Source organism: Lycorma delicatula, chromosome 1 (genome assembly GCF_047948215.1).
Source record: "Lycorma delicatula isolate Av1 chromosome 1, ASM4794821v1, whole genome shotgun sequence".
NCBI lineage: Eukaryota > Metazoa > Arthropoda > Insecta > Hemiptera > Fulgoridae > Lycorma > Lycorma delicatula.
The window spans coordinates 221,360,413-221,381,401 of record NC_134455.1 but is presented as its reverse complement, the minus strand read 5'-3'; the positions used below and the strand labels follow the sequence as shown (position 1 = coordinate 221,381,401).

General features: G+C 34.6%; 1 protein-coding gene across 1 annotated transcript; it reads right to left on the bottom strand.

Moving 5' to 3' along the window:
* Positions 1-2,153: 2,153 nt before the first annotated feature.
* Positions 2,154-20,453, bottom strand: LOC142318254 (cytochrome P450 4V2-like). The gene is made up of 4 exons (XM_075354820.1): positions 20,278-20,453; positions 19,786-20,020; positions 15,911-16,090; positions 2,154-2,440 (listed from the first exon to the last, which is right to left on the bottom strand). Exons 2-4 carry the CDS (start codon positions 19,976-19,978, stop codon positions 2,280-2,282), a joined length of 534 nt encoding a protein of 177 aa, XP_075210935.1. The 5' UTR covers positions 19,979-20,020; positions 20,278-20,453; the 3' UTR covers positions 2,154-2,279.
* Between the last annotated feature and the right edge of the window lie 536 nt (positions 20,454-20,989).

Sequence of the window (20,989 nt, the reverse complement as noted above, 5' to 3'; positions counted from 1 at the left end):
CCTTTTTGAGCTTGGATCTATTCTCTTTTAAGAAATTTACTCCTGAGGGTAAATTCTTTGTAGATTATTCGCCTTGTCGAGTCAAGAAGTATTCTGACATGTAGAGATGGTTCAAGTGTTGCAGGTTTGGTTTCAGGACAAAATTTTTGCCAACTATTTTCTCTCTGTGTGCATTATGGCGAAGAAGACCACAAGCGTAATGAGTGTCCGAAGAAGGCAGAGGATTCTATTTGCGTCAAATGTAAAAGGTTGCACAAGGACCATAGGTAGCATTTTGTAGATAGTGCTGCTATCTATGAGCCGAGAACTTTACTTTAACTCTTTAAATGGTTAGGTGTTGTCAGTTAAATGCCCAGGATGCCTATGTTGTCCATGTTGCATTAGGGGAAATTGTTGAAAAAAGGAGTCTCGATGTTGTTCTTCTACAGCATTTTATAACACACCACTATGTGTACAGTGTGACTGCTGCTTGGTTGTGCGCCATGTTCTTATGGTTAAGGGTGATCTGCCAGACTTCAGTAGGTGGAAAATATATACCCGATTCTGTGTAGGAGATCGATCGTTAGATTGTATCTTCTTATGGCAGGTTCCTAACACGCATCATGTGGTTGTTAGGTTTGTTGTTGATGGACTTGACCATGTTCATATTTTTAGTTCAAGGACCCCACTTGAGAACATTTGTAAGATGGGATTGGATTCTCCAGTTGGTTGGTGGTCGTTCAGTTTTGTTAGGTATTGATGAGAATGCCAAATTGCTTTTTTGTCATATTGGGGTGACAGATGATGACAATGAATTAATCGAAGATTTCATTGCGCAACATTGCTTGGAAGTTTTTATTCTCACTGGCGAATTAGCCATATTTACTGGCATGGTCGATGGAAGGAGGTTTTTCTGTGGTACAAAGATAACTATCTTTGCTGATCTTGCTATCTTTTCTAATGATAACAACTATCATCAGAAGGAATATTACGGGTAGGATTCATGATTGGTCTGCGGTTGGTGTTTGGTTTAAGGATCATCAGTTTATTGTCTTTGAACTAGGAATTTGGTTGCATGATATCTATAGCAGGTAACATCCTTGTTCAGCAAGGTCGCTTTCTGGACAAAATACGGACTGCCCTAGGTTTTGTAATATTCTCTTTGCTACATTACAGATCTTTGATCGAAGTCTGGATGATCTTCATTAGAGGACCTGGCAGAGAAATTTCTTTTGGCAGTTGTCGAAGCTGCAAAGATTTTATTCCCCGGAGAACAGGGATTTCTCATCAGTAATAATAATAATAATAGCAGCAAACTAAGATATAGGTTATGTTGAGCTAGTCTTATTTCCATTGATGGAATTTCCAGTTATGTTGTAAAGGTGTGTCTGTAGAAATGTGATGAAGAGAAAAATTATTCAGCCAGTGGAAAAAGATAGTATAATTAAGTAGGCTTTGTCCAGGAGAGCAACATATAGACCCATAAAGAAAGCTGGAAGATACTCCAGCGATGTCTGTGTTTCTTTTTACTTTACAAGTAAGTAAGGACGGGTAAGAGAAGAAAGTAACCAAAATATTTTATCATCATGACCCTTCGGCCACTTACGGATAATATCCAGTTAGTTTTCTGATCAGTAAAGAATGGGACCGAACATATGAGGTTCTTCTCTTTGATGCACATGGATTCAGTGGATGGACTCGAAAAGCAACGCTTCTGTTTCCTCAGTTTCACCTTTGTTTGCGAACAATTTGTCAGCCTCTTTTTGAAGCTATGTTTCACATCCATATAAAACTATAGTTACTGTACTATCTCAACTCCTAAATTTCAGTTGAGCTAACGGCAAGTTGAGAAGCAATATAATCTCGAAGTCACTCAAAAAATTAATGAAGTGAAGTCATCATTTCTTTGTTCAGTGATGATCTGAGTAATCTGTAATTTATTTTACCTTATATTTCAATACATCCTTCTTCAAATTCCCTTTAACTCCATAACTTTTCTAAAATTAAGTTGACAAAGCAAGAAACTACTATACCAATTAGTTAATCAGGACAACAGCTCTTTTGGATTATATTCAAATTTGCTATAGTATGGTAAAGATAATGAAAAGTCATTACTATTAATAAACAAAATTATTAGCTTTATTTTTAACTTTTTTAGTTTTATTAGTGTAATTTTATAAAAAATAATTAAATCATTAATTTCCCAAACAGCACTCCACAGTTTTATAACATTGGGCTGTAATATGGCGTTACCTCTTCATTGCTGCTGTTCAGAGTTCATCTACAATAAATACTGATATTTATTTTCTTCTATGTAATTTGATGTAATATCCATTGGCAACTTCTAACATTACTTTTGGTTTATATTTCAATTCGTGGTATTTTAATTCTGTTGACAATTTAAATTTACGCAAAATATGTATAAGCATAATTTTTGTGAACGTAGTGCCATACTTTCCACCTGAAAATAATAAAAATAATCAGAGTATTTCAATTTTAAATATTTGCATTTATTCTATGTTCTACATCACCTGCTTGGAATCTGTTTAATGTATATAAACTAGTTTATGAATTATGTGGAATACATGATTATGAGCTCAATGATAGATTTACAATATAATTGATTTCATAACAGAAATCATTAGTGACTGAAATTTATAAACTTTTAAATTATTAAATATCTGTTTTTGGTGCAAAATTTATTTTAGTCAGTTTTATGTACAAAAACTATAAGTAAATTAGATGAATATTAAAGGGCTTGACTGAGAAAGTTTCCAGTGAAACTTATCAAAAAAAAAAATCCATGGAAGCAAAGATATAATTATAAGTACAAAAAATAAATCTTACAGTGTGAAAAAGTAAAAAAATATAGTATTTTATGAAGATAACACAAAAAGAACACATTTAGTTTCCGAAATTTATTTTTTTTTTATTTGCTTTTTACACTTATGAACATTATTCAGTGGAATGTTAGAGGTATTCGGTCCCGCATTGAAGATATTAGAGTACTGGCGCACACACATGATCCACTAATCATGTGTTTCCAGGAAACTCACCTCCTACAACATGACCGAATTACATTTAGAGGATACTTCTGCGAGAGATACGACTGCCTAGTAGACAGTAGGGAGAGTGGTGGAGTAGCGATTTTCATGAAGAATGGGGTGTCAGCTACAAGAATTCAACTAACCACTGTCATTCCTGCTATTGCAGTAAAGGTCACTATTCCCTTCAAATTGCATATCTGCAATCTGTATCTCTCACCGAACACTGTGTTCAGTGCTTTAGATGTCTCAAATCTCCTTACACAAATACCATCTCCATCGTTAATAGTAGGAGACTTCAATGCCCATCATATTTCCTGGGGCTCAACCTTCTGCTCCACTCGAGGAAATATGATAAACAGATTGAGACAAGATTTTGACCTTTGCCTACTGAATAATGGATCACACACATTTATGTCCTTATCAACTGGTGCTGTATCTAACCTTGATCTTTCCATATGCTCACCGAATGTACTCCCTCATTTTAATTGGTCGATTTGTGATGACTATCACGGCAGTGATCATAGACCAATTATTATTAGTTTCGGTGTAGACTGCGAGATTAAAAGAATGCCACGGAGATGGATTGTTGAAAAGGCAGATTGGAACGGATACTGTAAAGCATTCCAATCTCAGTATGACGATGGAGCGAACATCCTCGACCAATATTCTTCTTTTACGTCCATGATACTTAAGAATGCCAACAGATATATCCCACAAACATCGGGTAATCCTAGACGTCCTTTCGTTCCATGGTGGAACGATGAATGCAAAATTGCTATTAGGAATCGACGGCAGGCACTACGTAAATTTAATCGTAGGCCCACAACAGAACATCTAAATTTATACCGCAGGGCTAGAGCGGTGTGCCGTCGAGTATTCTTGGACGCTAAGAGGAATTCATGGACGAAATACGTGAGCACTATCTCACGCACTACTTCCACGTCTACTGTATGGAAGAAAATTCGTGCAATCTTCGGATCACCGAAACAATCTATTCTTGGTCTTATTGATGAAGGAGAACTCCTTTCATCATCCTCGGAAGTGGCAAATAGTCTAGCAAAATCTTTCCGCTCGGTGTCTCTCACCTCATCATATAATAACGATTTTCAACGGTACAAGATACAAATGGAGGTGTTGTCGTTAAACATTGGTGATTCGGTTGGTGAATTAAACACTCCATTCGTATTTAAAGAATTGTTACATGCACTTAAAAATTCACGGGACACTTCCCCTGGACCGGACAACATTCGCCTTTCCATGCTTTCACACCTTCCTAATTCGGCACTACAACAACTTTTGAATATTTTCAACGGTTTATTCTCCGAACAAGTCTTCCCACCCGGCTGGTCAGAAGCATTTATTATACCAGTACTAAAACCTGGTAAAGACCAGAAGAACCCCTCAAGCTATCGCCCTATTTCATTAACAAGCGTTTTGTGTAAAATAATGGAGAGAATGGTAAACCGCAGACTTACATGGTACTTGGAGAAACATGGCTTTCTATCTCCAGAACAGTGTGGTTTTCGACAAGGACGATCTTCCATTGACCATTTAGTGTCACTAGAAACAGCCATACAAAACGCTTTCCTCAATCGGCAACACCTCGTCGCTATCTTCTTTGATATAAAAAAGGCGTATGATACAGCCTGGCGACGTGGTATTCTTAACACTCTCCAAAAATGGGGAATCAAGGGCAATATGCTTGCTTTTATCCGGGGATTCATAAATCACCGAACGGCTCGTGTTCGTGTAGATGATTCGCTCTCAGATAGTGTCATCTTAGAGAATGGAGTGCCCCAAGGTAGTGTATTAAGTGCCACCTTATTTTCTGTAGCCATAAATGATATTACCAAATGTGTTCAGGCTCCTGTCTCATGCTCTCTATTCGCTGACGACTTTGCTATCTACATTGCAAGCCGTTCGGCACCCACAGCAGAGAGACTGCTGCAGAACACTATATATCACCTTGAAGCTTGGTCCAGGATTACTGGTTTCACATTTTCATCCGAAAAAACAAAATGTGTAGTTTTTTCTCGGCTACGAAACCCTTCTATTCCGCAAATTTTTCTGAACGGTGAGACTATTACTATCTCTAATTACGTTAAGTTTTTAGGTTTAATTTTTGATAGTCGTCTTACTTGGGTCAAACATTTAAAAGAATTGAAAACAAAATGTTCCAAAATTTTAGATATGATGCGAGTCCTTACTAACACCAAGTGGGGAGCCGATAGATCATGTATGATACATTTTTACTATTCCTTTGTTCGCTCCCGTTTAGATTACGGTTGTGTGGCCTACTCATCAGCTCGTCAAACCGTGCTTAAAATGCTGGATAGTGTACATCATGCTTTCCTTCGGCTTGCTACAGGCGCGTTTAGATCAAGTCCTGTCGCAAGCTTACTTGTAGACTGTGGTGAACCATCACTTTGGGATAGACGAGACCAGCTCTTATTATCTTATTTTGCTCGTCTCAGAGGACAGCCAAATCACCCGGTTCTTGAGTCAGTCCTTAAAAATCCTAATCTAGGAAAGTATGAGGATCATCCACGACGTACTGCACCTGTAGGTATCCGTACCTGGCGTCTGCTGCAGCATATAAATGTTGACACACCGTCATTCTTTCCTATGTACCCTTGCTCATATCCTCCATGGGGAATAAACCTCATAAATTTTAATTTTGACCTGACTACATGTAATAAACAATCAACACCATCTATCGTCTTTCAGCAGATGTTTCAGTGTGTTCTCTCCAAGGCGAAACCAGACGCGGTTGTATACACTGATGGATCGAAACAAAACGATACGGTTGGGTGTGCTTTTGTTGTCAATGAGAGAACTTATATGTTTGGTCTCCCCAGTATTACGAGTGTGTTTACCGCTGAACTATATGCTATAAATAAGGCTCTAAACATCATTAACCCTAAATATAGAAAAATTCTTATTTGCAGTGACTCGTGTAGTGCTCTCCAAGCCTTAAAGAACTTTTATTCCAAACATCCTATCGTCATTGAAATTTACAACGCAATCGCTGAGTTGAATAATCGCAACACAGAATTAAGTTTTTGCTGGGTCCCTAGCCACGTAGGGATTCCAGGTAATGAACATGCAGATTCCGCTGCCAAAGAAGCATGTAACCAGCCTCCTTTCACCACCCGAGTTGCTACTTCTGATTTCATAAACTATGTAAAACAATTATTAAGAACAAGGTGGCAAGGTGATTGGACAGCTACTGTCGATAATAAACTCCGTCAGATTAAAGATTCTGTGTTACCATGGAACTCCTCATACAGAAAACCCCGGCGTGAGGAAGTAGTTCTCTGTCGATTGCGGATAGGACACACGAGAGTCACACACGAGTACCTGTTTACAAGAGGACAACCACCTCTATGCGCAAGATGCAACTGCCGCATGACTGTGCGCCACATACTCGTGGACTGCATATGTTATGCGGCATTGCGTCGTAAATTTAAATTACCTGGTAACATCCGTGGTATCTTGCGTGACGATAAGGAGGTTTTAAACCGGATGTTTATATTTTTACATAGTATAGGGTTAATGCAAAAAATTTAATAAGTATGTGTTCTTTCGTAATTGTATGTATTGTCCTATGTATTGTTTTTGTTATCCGAGTAGGGAGCCTTTTACACTCCCTATCGGATTTTTTTTTTTTTTTTTTTTTTTTGTTCGTTTTTTAAATTCGTCTGTGATATTAGTTGTAAGATTTTTGTGATATTAGTTTTAAGTTTTATCTCCTTTTTTAGTTTTAAGTTTTATTTATTTTTAATGTGATAGATTTTAACATAGTTTTAAGTTTTATTTATTTTTAATGTGATAGTTTTTAACTTAGTTTTAAGTTACATATTAGTGTTTTTGTTATCCGAGAATGGGCCTTTTACACCCATTCCGGATTTTGTTTCTGTGATAGTAGTTTTAAGTTTTAATTTTATCTAAAAAACTTAAATTATTTTTATTTTTATTTTTATTTTTAATTTTATTTATTTATCTATTTATTTATTTTCAGGGCGATGATAACGTTCAACCGTTTTTCGCCCAAAAAAAAAAAAAAAAAAAAAAAAAAAAAAACAAAAAGAACATAATGAAACAAATTTGACAATTCTGAAAATATAGTAATGAGACGAAAGACAACAACACTTGAGGGAAGACATTCCTACATTGGACATCATAGATTATCTCCTAGATCCAGACATGAAGACATTTCAAGTGTCTAATATCCTCTCTACTATAAGTTCACAGCAAGGTGGTTTTCATGATTTTGAGCCGTAATTTATATCTCGATCAAATTGATGGTCAGTAATAATATGATCCTCCACTAAAGTAGGCTTCAAACTTCGAAGAATGAGCCTCTCGAAGACTTTAGAGAGTGACAGGCTTATAGACCTGTGTGAAGTCACTTCTTGCACTAGATTACCCGATTTGGGAATCATTATTATCTGACACCTTCCATTCAGGTGGGAAATAAGTTGTACATAGGATACCATTAGGCAGGTATATTATGTACAAGATTGTCTTAAATGGTAACATAATTAGCCTGTTAGGAGTAACTAAATCAAAATCTGGTGCCTTTTTTAAATTCTTGTCGTTGATTTCATGGAAAATTTCTATTGATGAAAAAGGTTTCATAGGAAGAGACAGGGGAATTGGCCTATCTAAATATTCAAGTATTTCTTCATCATGACCTCTTATGTAGTGTAGCCAAAAGACCTTACTTAGATGCTCAACAAATAGGTCAGTCTTTTGGTTGTCTCTTCTAGCCCACAATCCATTTAGAGCTTTAGAGGTGAAAATGAAAATGGTAGTCGCTTAGATTTTTTTGTGACTTTCAATAATGAATCATCCGTCTTTACTTGAAGGAGAAAAATTTTCAAAAAAATTCTTAAACGTTTAGGTTTTAATTGTCTTTAATAGCTTCTTCAACCTACGAGCAGTTCAATTTAAAGCTGTTCTGTCTGCAGGATTTCTATAACAGTGCCACATCCTCCCGAGCTGTCTTTTTAGCAATTATTAGATTCATAACTTCCCTTGATTAGTTTGTGCCTTCACGTCCCTTATACTTTTCCTCTGGTGTTGAACCACCATGCTGCCTCCTGCGAGACTGTAGTCAAACACTGTGTGGGTTGCACTGTCCATACCATCAGAACATTTAAGAGAAACATCCAAATTTAATTCGTTTCCTATCCAGCTTTGATGTGATTCCCAGTCAGTTATATTATTATAAAGTACCGGAGACTTCTTTATTTTATCACTGTCATACTAACCATAAGAACAGCTGAGTGGTTAGATGTAGAATCGTAGTTATTCCTAACATCAGTGTATAAAGAAGAAACTCCCAAAGTGATAATAATATTCAACAAGTCTGGAATTTTTGTTGATCTGTCTACCAATTATTGTTGGATCTGCATTCCAGAAATTACGATTACATGCATTTTGATGACACAATCCTTCAAGACCCTCCCTCGAGTTGTTACCAGTCATGAACCCCGGTGCAAGTGCTTAGCATTCCAGTCACCTCCTGCAGTAAAACATGACCTAGTGTTTTGGAAAATTGGGAAATTAAGTCATCTGAGATGGTTTGATGAGGAGGACAATAAACCGCAGATAAACTAAGAGGTCCATGCCGATTCAAAATGTCAACTGAAGTCATTTGTATGTGATTCTGCTATATACTACTGGTAACTGATGATATTATTGTATTTTTTATAAAAAGTGGATGATTAGTGTTGTACATCGAATAATAACAAAGATTTAAATAATTGCAGTTAGTAAAATGAGTCTGAAATTAAGATAACCTCTAACAAGCTAGAAATGATCAAATTTTCAATTCTTGTCCCCAATTCACAAAAACATTGATGTTTCAAGTTGCAATTCGCAGAGATTTTGTCATTAACAGAGTTTGGTAAAATTACTCTGGTAAGCAGGCTTAGTATAAAACCGATTTTTTGAACAAGAAATTCAATATTTGACGTTAGTTTATTTAACTTATCATCAGTTTTAGAACCGTTATAGTTTTTGTAGCCTATACCAGCGGTATATGATAGAGGGGAAAATTACCGGAGTGGCTGTCCAAATTCTTAAATGTAGATTGACTCGAAGGAAAATTATTAGCATTAAATCAAGAGGTGTGTTTTGTTTAATTTTTGATTCATGAGGAAGGTATATTTTCCAGAAAAATGGATCAGTTATTTTTGTTTCCCTTCGAGAATCTCTTTGTAGAGAATCTATCCTTTGTACTTGCCCCTTTTTCCTTTCTTTCCTTCTCTCTCGTACTTCCTTTCTATCTTTTCATACCTCTCCTATCACGGGGATTGCGACGTGTTTTGAACCGTAACCTAATGTGGAAACAACATGCCGATGAGTGAATGGCTCTACGTAGTGAGCCTTGAACGACATCCTCTGAACAACTGGGCGAACCCAGTAGTATTTAGCTGTAGCCTCTGTACACGTGGGTTTTGCAGAGTCGGCGTGTACAGAGGCCAGGAGGCGGTCCTACTTTCCCCGGTACTCGTGGGACCAAAATTACCAGTCCTGAAATAATACATATGATGGTTGGTGGTCAATCTGAAAGAACCACCAAATAATGCCGTGCAAAAAGACCTCGCTCAGAGTTGTCTGACGAGAATAAGAACTCTACTGAAGTCAATAGTTTAAACGGTGACGCATCCCGTCCATAATGTAAAATATCAAATTTGTGGCTCTTTAAAATAATCAGGAAAGTGGCCCTTTCATAACGTCTTGCCTTTCCTGATTAATAAAGTAGTAACAGGTTCAAGTGGTTCCTCAAAGAATGACAGGAAATTAAGAGACAGCTAGATACTTTCTTGTTTTCTTTTGGGGGCGTACAATGAAGAGTCCGTTACTAGCCTCCGGACAAATTACTATTATAATTTTAAAAAAACTTGCCCCCAACAATAACTCTCTGTATCATAAATAACGGCATAAAATAAATAACAGTAATATAAATAAAAATAAAATTAACAGTCGAATCGCGCAATACCATAAAAAATACTATATTTTTCATATAGTAAAATATGAAAAATCTTAAACACCTTATAAAACAATGATCATTAATAATCACAATAAATATAAAATATTCGAATACAGAAGCACGGTCTTAGGAAATAGCAAGACATTTGATAATATCGTCATATTGTTTATATTTCGGATGTTAGCTCCTAATTTAAATTTCCAACACAATGCCGCAGTCCACAAGGATGTGGAGCATCCTTACTCGGCAGTTGTAGTGAACACAAACTGGTGCATCGCTCTTGAGTCATGGGATTCCCAAATGTAAGTCTAGTATGCTAGACTTACTAGTAGAAGTAAGTGATAGAAGAGGAAGCTAATGAAAAAGGAAAAAGAAGAATCCTTTGTTATTCTGAGTTTTAATGAAATCTCTCTCTTAGAGCAAGTCAATTTTGTGATAAAACTAAAAATTATTTGGATCACGAAGCCATGTTTAAGTTGTAAATGGTAGGGAATTATTTAAAAAATGAAAAGTCTGTTTACGATTACGATTTCCCTATGACAAAATGGGCTTAATTTAGTATAACCAGTGGTTCCCAACCTGTAGTAGCACACGTCTGGATGTTCGTAAAAAAAAACATCTGTAATCATGAAAAATAGCATTTAAATAAAAACACAAAAACAAAATTGTACAGTCTTGGTTTTCACAACGAGGAACTTACGCGAAAGTGTCACCTGACCGGTTCACCATTAGTCATATCGTGAGATTGCTTATGTATCCTTCCCTCTTCGACAAAACTATCACTGTGAGTGAAAGCGATCCACCACTTTAGTGTACGATTGAGTGTCAAGTGAATCTATTAATAAGCCTACATATCGTTCCTTTTTACGAGTGTTGAATTTGAACTGTTCAGCTGTTATTTACTGACATCAGCGACTTTCTATTGATATTGTTTATGTCCCAAAATAGATACGTTGTTGAAAATGGGAAATCTTAAGAGAGCTACAATTAGTGTTGAAATTCAACCTGCTGAGCCGGCAGCTACAAGAACTTTGAAGCATTCTGAATTATAAGGACAAGGGAATCAGGATTCAGCGATTGATAGCCTGTTGTTGCAAGAGTTAATATTGTTCAAAATAAATCAAAACATCAATGGTCCAATAAAAAAAGAAAATATTGTTTGAATATTTGAGATATGGATTTTAATAAACGGAAAATTGTCCTTCCGACGATTTTTAATAACAGATTTCATGGCAACTACATCATGAAGGACGATTTACCTTAGTGGAAACCACATTGCTCGGGACAATTAGGGCGTTTTTCTTAAGGTGTCTCACTAGGCAACAGTTTACCATTCGTTCCATCAACTTGCACAGAGTATTGGGACGATAACTTGAAGGGTATAAATTATATTTATCAGTATTCGGTATCGAAATCACCAATGCGTCTGGCCAATAAACTGGAAAAAGCTAGTGAAAAGATATTTTATTTTAAATACACGAAACATCATGTGATGCTGTAACCAGGAGGATAAATAACACTCTAAGCCTGATATTATCATTTCCGGAAGAAATATAATGAAATTATTCAAAGTATACCTTAGCTCATCAAAAGAAAAAAGAATATTTACTTCGTTTTACGTGTCCCCAATAGCAAATAGGATATTTTCTAACTGCATCTTATTTCTTATAAACAGGACAATATGACGATAAAAGGGAAACTTACAAAGTTTTTTTCCGAACATGTTCGCCACATCGATTGGCGTTGATGCCATTGTTTTGCATTCCAATCGGCAGCGCAGATTGTCCTAATCCACACATTACCTGAACAACCGATGATGGAGTTCTTCGAGAAATATGTTCAATATATTTTAGCTACTATCTCCATTTAATACACAAAAACCCTCGATGGCATACAGGTCTTGCATTCCGGAACGTGCAGAGCAATTCGGTTGTAGCCTTCGATTGAAATTAAGTGAAGTCCTGTGACGATCTCTGAGTGCACTCCTACAGTCTTCATCCCACCGTGGAACAACAGGCTGCCTTGGATTTTCAGATGTTAGAATGATAAATTCACTTGTACTATCGAATATAGATTTCTAAACATGGCAAGTTGGTGGATCGCGCTACCTCTCTTGTCATGTTGCCCGAAGGAATCCTTGTATCCGATCCAATCCGCATTTTCAAACACCCAGCTACGTGACCTACTCTGAGGCATATCACTACTACCGACCGAGATAATAACTGGTCTGTAATCGCTTACAAAGAAGTCTTTGGACATGTGCCAGGTGATGTGAAGTAGGAATGGGACACAGATCGATAAACGAAAATGTAATTGATGAAGATTACATAAATGCGTAAGACCCATCATTCAATGATCAGAGATCCATCTTCTGCTTTGGTCGATCTAGCATAGTACCTCGAAAAAACATGATGTTGAGCCCCACGAATATTTATGGGCGTTGCAATCACCAATTATTAGTCAGGGCAAAGGAATCTGTTGTAACAGATTACACATTCCTAAGAAGTATTCATGTGCATCATTATTTTCCATATGACACCAACTTTCAAATTTTAATACAATTCTTGTATTTGTGTTCTATATTTTATTCTAGAGTAAACCATTGTTATTATAGAAATTTTAATATTGGCAATTCTGTTTTTTGACGTATCCATTAACATGGAAGTGAAGTGCGTTTCGTACGACATCCACAAGATTTCAATTAAACCGAGATGGAAGTCGTTGACCTTTTTTATAATTTTGTTCGTAGAACTGCTGTCCCACCAGATGGTCCGTTGGTTTTAAATGCTGTACAATTTACTCTTCGTATGAATGGAGTTGTAACTCCTAGTGAAGTATTCAATGAACGGTTGTTCGGCTGATGCGCAAAGCTGATGCTTGTTTACAAGCAGAATGTCAAGAGCTTCTTATGAATGAAGCTCGAAAAGTTTCTATATTCTCTGGGATTCGCTGAGTTCGTGGAGCTACTAACGCTTTCTTTTTAAAGCTGAATCCGTCACTTCAAAATTCTCAACCTATCTTTTGATAGCATGTAAGATGGAATACGAACAGCACAGTCACACAGTCATGAAGTACTGCCACATTTATATGACTGCCACTATTGGCAGTCAAAATGTGGAAAATTTTCGTTTTCCTATTCCACCTTGAATTGCTTTTAGCAGTTAGATTATTTGAGTTATACCAAATTAATTTTGTGGTTAATTTTGTTTTAATGGTTGTCGGCATTATTTGTATGATATCTATTATGGTTTACAGTATTATCTGTATCTTTTGTGTGTGGAATCAGAAAAGAAAAAAATATTCTTAGTATTACGTAGAATTGTATAAAACTCTGCATGTAGAAATATAATAGTCTGCATGGGACCAAGGTGGAAATGTAGAGAATTCCCAGTACCGCCGCTCTAGATATATCACAATTAAGATAAAAGCCTTACTTATTTTAATTCTTTTAGTGTCATGCACGTAATCAAATATAGCTATGCCGCAAACCTAAGAATTAAGGATTATATAATGAATAGTTAAGAGGCAGTTTTCTTGGGGAGAGATAACCAAGGACGCATCACCAGAAGACGTAACAAATTTTGTGATAATCCCGAGAGCCCCTATTGGATCCTACAAAGGACAATTTTCTTGATCGAACACGATTGATTAGCGGAAGTTGCGGATTATTGGTTTTGGTTTAGATTATGACAGTATTAGATTCATTGATTGTAACTCTTCGTAATAAAAGATAATGCTTATTATTTTAATAATGATACAAATAATGATTTACGTATTCACTGGAATGCTCAATTTGTGAGTTGTAAATTTCCCTAGTTGTTTGCTTCTTTTTAGAAAGCAAAAACAAGGATACCAACTGTTGCTCATTAATGAACATTTTCACAGTGAAAATGTTTTAAGTTTATATATTTGTGGATATCAGATTGGGTTTTCAGAATATCGGGGCCCCAAGCTAAAAATAGCAGTTGTAACCGGTTACAAGTCCTTAGTACGGGTAAAAAAGTATTTTGGACGGTTCTTTACATTATTCGACAAACACCACGAGATGGTATTTACTAAATAACATCAGCGACATTTACTAAATTAAATATTCTAATCTGTCTTACGTTTGCATTAAAAAATATGTTATTTTTGCTTCCGTTGTTATTTTTAAGCAATTATCTAGAGATCTGAAAAATCTTCCTTACAATTTATTTTAAATCAAAATTAAAAGATTTTCCTTTCCACAAGTAATCTTAATTTTGTCATTGAGCTTTTAAGTAATAGTAATTAAAAAAATAAATAAATGACCTGTACTTTCTACAACTAATTTTAATGAAAATAAATAATTTTCATTAACGGCTTCTATATGTTTTTTTTTGTACTTGTTTTATTTATTTAGTATTTATAGATAATTACTTTATTTCTTTGCTGAATAAATTTAAAAGCTCTTTCTGTGAGTACCGCAGGAAGTATGTACTCCAAATCAAATACTTAGATGACTCTAAGTATTTGAGAATCCACTTGGATTTTCGTCTCTCGTAAAAGGACCAAATAAAAATAAAAAGAAAGCTACTCAATTTAAAGAGGAGATATGTAAACTAATTGATTACAAAACGATCTCTCGACTGAATCTAAATCAATTTTGAATCCTGTCTAGACAAAGAGTTCAGCTTCCGAGTATATCGAGTAAACTCTAATATTGGAATTTTAGAACGTTTCCTAACAGATTATCTAAGGATACAGCGATACATAAAAAGAATTACGTACTTAATACAGCGAAGAATTTTCTAAATTTAAAGTTTCATTATTTAACGAGTAGATCAATTACTTTTACATTTTTTAATGTCTTTGTTAAACCAGTTATTTATTTTTCTATATTTTATGTTGAGATTAGCTTCTAATTTTTCTGTCTTAGAAAATACTGATGTTGTTTATCCATAGATTAATTATTTTTACTCACCTAATCTATATAATAATACACCGATATTAGTTAAATATATTTGTCTGTATTAACTTTCTACACTTTCTTAAGTCAGTAAATAAATTAATTAAATTTAATGTGTTAATACAATTATTCTTGCGAAAAAATATTCGTTAATTTAGAAAGATGACGCGCATTCAAAAGTCAATAATCTTAACATGTCTTGTTACGGCCATCGTAATTTTTTAATTTGTTCGCTACGTAATTTTTAAATTTTACCATCTTTTTGTGGTAATAATAATCATAATAATGATTTTTTTTTTTTACTTTTTCTTAACGTGTAGGAAGGGAATAAAATTCAATTACGATACAAGTATTCAAATAAGTATTTTTTATGCACTATTCGATGGAAATGACACATATAACACCGAAAAAGCGTCAATACGACAATAAAAATCATAATTTCCCCGAACTAAAAATTCATTCAAATATACAAGATAATGCCCTTTTTCTTATTCTTCCATACTCTCGATATTTTGTGTATGTCCAATTGTGTTAGGACCCACAAAATTATATCGGGGAATTTTCCTATACTTTGATTTTAAATTTTTAAGAATTTTACACATATAATGATAAAAAGATAAATTTAGTACTTAAATACGTACCAGAAAAATTTTATTAAAATAAAATAAAACACGAATTGGAGTACAGATCGATATTATGCTGCCTTTAGGAAGGGTACATACGAAAGTAGATGCTATAGAAAACTTATTTACAGCAAAGAGAATTATTAAGTACAAAACCGGGTAAATTAAATATTCATAAATAAAATAAACTGTTAAAAGCTTGACTTCTTACGGTTTTCGAAAAAATATACTTCTACCGGAACTAATGCGTGATGTTAGAGATCGGAGAACCTTTAAAAAATGTGATACGATACAAAAAATGGACTTTTGATATAATTTTTCATAAACTTACCGATGCAGTTTCTAGGTCCAAAAGTAAAAGGAATATAACTACACCTAGGCCTTTTGTCCTCATTTTTAGGTAAAAAATGTTCTGGGTAAAATTCATCGGGATGACTCCAGTAACGCGAATCGCGATGCAAGATGTAAACAGGGATATACACCAGCGTTCCTGTTGGTACTGTATATTTATCTGAAAAAAAAAACGCCTTAAATTAGTAAATAAACAAACCAAACCGACATCAAGGATGTTATTGGAATAATACTTGCTCGGTTGATTTTTGATTCAACAGAAATTACTAAATCGCTTTACTTAGCTAAACGTTATACAGATTTATTTTGTACAATAATTAATGAAAAATTATTTTTATTTTATTACTATAATATAATCTATCTGATTAACATCCATTACAGAACAATGTCGAAATCTAAATCTCCAATAAGATATCTCCCCAAGAACCTATTTCTGGGAAATTTTCACTCATCTTTTGTTATTTTGTGGTAAATACCATAATTTCATTCACGGGACTCTGATAATATTAGCGATAAATCCAGTGACATTCATTGACGGTAGTATTATTAGCGTATTACTTCGACTATCATTTTGTAACCTGTGGAATTAGCGGTAGAATAATACAAAAATAAAATAAAATCACCAAATATTATTAAAAAAAAAATTGTTTCTTGATTCTTTAATTCAGTATTACTCCAAAGCCGGACAGCTGACCCCGCTCGCATCAGCCTGAACCTAAAGTACCTGATTTAATGCGCAGTAGAAAGTTTCAAAACTCTTCTAGTCATCCTGACAATTCGAACTCGCAGGTCAAAATTAAGAAAAAAAGAATTATATATATTTAGGTTTAAGATTACTGGCCCCCGACAGCTGGAAGCAGCAATTAACATTATAATAAATAATTTAAATATAATTTCCTCTCAAAACAACTCGTAAGTAAATGAAAAACATCCACCTGTACAACAAACACGTTTCAAAATAACTTGACTCACACAGGAAGCAGGATTGTCTAAAACGTCGATTAAAATATATACGTTCGTACAGTCAGTCACTGAAATCGACTCGGCAAACTCTTAAAAACTAAAATTTCCAATATATGAAAATTCGTTCATCCACTGACACACTTGTGTCTTTCAAGGTTTAAATAAAATTTACTAAATCAAATAGATATTAAATCTAACCTTTTTATGGGGTATCGTACAGCTATTAAACCGCTAGTTAACATTCTTTTCCTCATCCTTACCGCTTCTTGAGACGTACAGGACTTCTCAGTACCTTTCGTCTGTAATACAGACGTCGAGTTGTATAGGTCTCTTTGTGTTCGGTCAAATTCGACTTAGGATGTTGGGTGCCATCCAGAATAACTTTATTCTTGCTACTAATGCTTTTAAATGTAGCCCAGTGGTAAGCGTGTGAGATCGGCAAGCCCTCTACCTCGCAAAGGCGAGATCAGTTTATTGTGGTCTATATTTGTTGAATAAAGGCGCGACCTCAACATTCTTTCTATGGTGTAGCTCTCAATAGTGTGGTGACCGACTGCTATGTTGGACGTCCTGTTCCTATAATAATTCGACAAAGCCAACGAATATTTTCTGGGTTTGGCATTGACTTAACTAATGTCTTTGTTGCTCAGTAGTGTAATTTTACTTCCCGGAATATCCCGACATTTGCCTCCGTTTTGAGTTAGCTTTGCTAAAGAAAACAAGTGCGAATCGACTGATAATCCAGTAGAAGTTGTTTTAACATTTTACGGTGGCTGAATACAAATGTATTACTTTAAACTGATCTCTGAGAATGTTCTGTTACGTGTTCGTTCACGGTCGGACAAGTTCATATATTTGATCACCTTCTAAAACCAATATATTTATACAAATGTTTATACAATATTCACGGCCTTGCATCAAATTATGTCCAGTTCAAACATTCTTAAATATTCTCCACTTCTGAATTCTAGAGAATAAACGAACTGATATTGCCAATGCGGAAGCCGACTTTTGCGAAGCGTCCTATCACTTGTGATAGGACGCTTTATGTTTCGTGAAACGTCGATTGAGAGAAGTGTACCAATAATCGATTGGCTGTTATAGGAAGAAAAGTACATAACGTTAAACACACTGGACTCTGCCATGTAAGTCGTCAGTAAGGAGGTACTGAAGAAGTTGTCTGAACATATCAGTTTAGCGCATGTATGTCTCATTTGTGATGCACCAACATGTCCGCTAGACAATTAGTGTGCACAGTTTATCAGAATTTCATCGATTTTATGTGTTTTTCGGGATTACGGAGGATAGGAAAATTACTATGACTTTTAAAAGCTGTTGGATTATCGTCCAAGTTACTCGAGATCTATTCTCGTCCAAGATTGTCGAGAAGTTTACTCGTGTAATTTTTTATGGTAAATCTTTTTACATATAACCTTCATTACTTGCATATCGAGGCAATGTATTACAGAATGGACTGAAACAGAGTCCTATCCTCTACTTCTACTTTATGGCGCCAGAGAAATTCACATAAATAGCTATCTAATAAATTTCTCGTTGCGCCACTTTATCGACGAAGCTTATTTTCTGCTATTCCCACAGCCTTTCAGCAGCCTGGGATTTACTGGACCCCAGTAAATGAATCTATAAAATCCAGTAAGAGTGTTGTGTGTAATTACATTTCAAATTTTGTATCCCTTTGTAGGCCGGCCACTGTTCTGAAATAATTAAGGAACCCGGTGCAATGAAATCAGTTATCATTTAACAGTTTATTTGCACATATATCCCGCAGATAATCGCTTTATTCAACAAATGTGTTGTGGTTAATTATTAGCTAGACTATTCCATCACGACAACTTCACCTGCTGCTTTATAAAACGACAGTAAGAAGTCATCTGGATTACTTCATTGCCTTCGGAAATAGAATATCCGCAGTTACCGAGTAGAATATCGAGAGCATCAGAAAGTCTTCATTTCTCGTTCCACATTGCCGTTTAACATTTACGAGAAAATTCACTGTCAATTTACATCACCTCTACTTTCTACATGAAGATTATCGACGTGGTATTGATTTTTCAGATATTTTCTTTATAATTTGCTCCTTTTTTTATTCCGGCTATCTGCCCTCTTTTATCCAGAGGAGCGGAAAGGGATTCTATCTAAGGGAGAAGAAAAATCGATAATTATAATCATCTCGCTTTCGATTTTTTTCACTTTTTAACAAAACTTTTATACCGTTGTAAAGTACTTTATTATTTTACTAATATTTGTTATTAGTAAATCATTAACAACGTAATACCAGTCTAAGCATTTTTAAATAATCTGAATAATTAGAACTTTCCCACGCCAGTATGTTTTTCTGACCGATATTTCCGAACGGTTGTAAAAGGAGGGTAAATATGCGTAAACATGCGAATTTAGAAATTTATTTAACATTCGTGTTTCTCTTACGCATAAGAAACTTAGCGGATGAATCTTACTATTGTGTGAAGACCTGTTAAGTGATACTGACATGATAAATATCAAAGTTTAAAATGCAAAATAATATTAGTTTGTTAGCCTATCGTGCATAAAATATTATAATATGCACTATAGTATAAATAGATAATAAAACAAAATCGTTTTTTGTCGGAATTGCAGTTGTAAGAAAATTTTTTTTGTTTGATGAAAAGTGAATAACGTACATTCAAATATTAGAATATTGCATTCAATACAATTGAGATTATCTATCATGAAGATTTTGGAGGGATTGAAATCGTCGAAGTAAACGCAATGTAAAACCGTTTTTCTTTTCGTTGTAATGTTCGATTTGTAAATAAATTAGTCTTGATTGCATAGATTAAAATGTGCCTATAAATATTTTATACTAGAATTATTTTAAAGACAATAACTTACCGACTTTAGTGTCTTCATCTAACTGGCGAAGAGTATGTGGTGTTGCACTTAATCTTAATGATTCTTTAAAAACAATATCTAAGGTTTGCAATTTCGTAATATCATTTATTGTTACGTTGCAATCGCTATCTCCAAAATATTCATCGAGTTCGCGGTGAACTTTTTCTTGCCATTCCTCATGCATTGCCAACATTAATAAAGCAAAAGATGTCACGACTCCTGAGGTATCAGTACCCTGAAATTAAATAAGAAATATTTAACTATCAGATTTATTGATAAATCTTTGTTTGTGCTGGAACTCTAAATATTCTATAAATAATTCCATAAGAAGTAGATAGATTATTGAAGTTGTATCGTAATATCGTCAAAAAAGTATTTAATTCTTCTGGAAAGTTAAATTAAGATCTGAACAAAAAATGAATCGTCTGCTAAATCATTAAAAAGAAAAAATTCATATATCAAATAATTTTGATAAGTTTATACTTAACTGACCCCTATTACTACATCACTCAATTCCGATTGAAGCTGACTGTCATCTATATTATTTTTTTCTGCGTAATCAAGTTTCAGATCCAAATAAGTTTTCGTGTGTTCCTGGTTGTTTCCTGAAAACAAAACGAGAAATAAAGTAAATGAAGTTCGTAAATAAAATAATTTCTAAATTGACAGCATTTTGGAACTGTATAAAAGAGATTCTAAACAATTTGACAAAATAATAATGAAATGAACTAAGTGGGTTTTGCAGATTAGAAACATTACTTGTCATCAAGGATCAGTGGTGTTCAATTGATTACGCAGTATTGTGCTGTGTGAATCATCAGCTGATTTTTAATTTTTTAATTTTCGTTTTAGGTTTTATATGACTGTATAGAATAAAACAATTTTGCTGATGAATATTATTATCTTTTTATATTTAACCCGTACTGATAATTTTTCAACTCCTTGAAATCAATAAGGCATTCTTGGCTAGATCTATTTAATAAATTTATTCAATCTTGGCTAAATTCCATTTTTGTCAACAAAAAATATTTCTGTTACTTGATGGTATTAATGTTAAAATTTATGTGGACACCACATGACTTCCTTGTACGCATATTAAATTGCATATACGCATTTTTTGCTGCACTTATTTAAACTTATTTCATTTGAAAGTGAGATACGACCCTCCAATTCTTTAATAAAATGGACAGCTACACAAATGCTG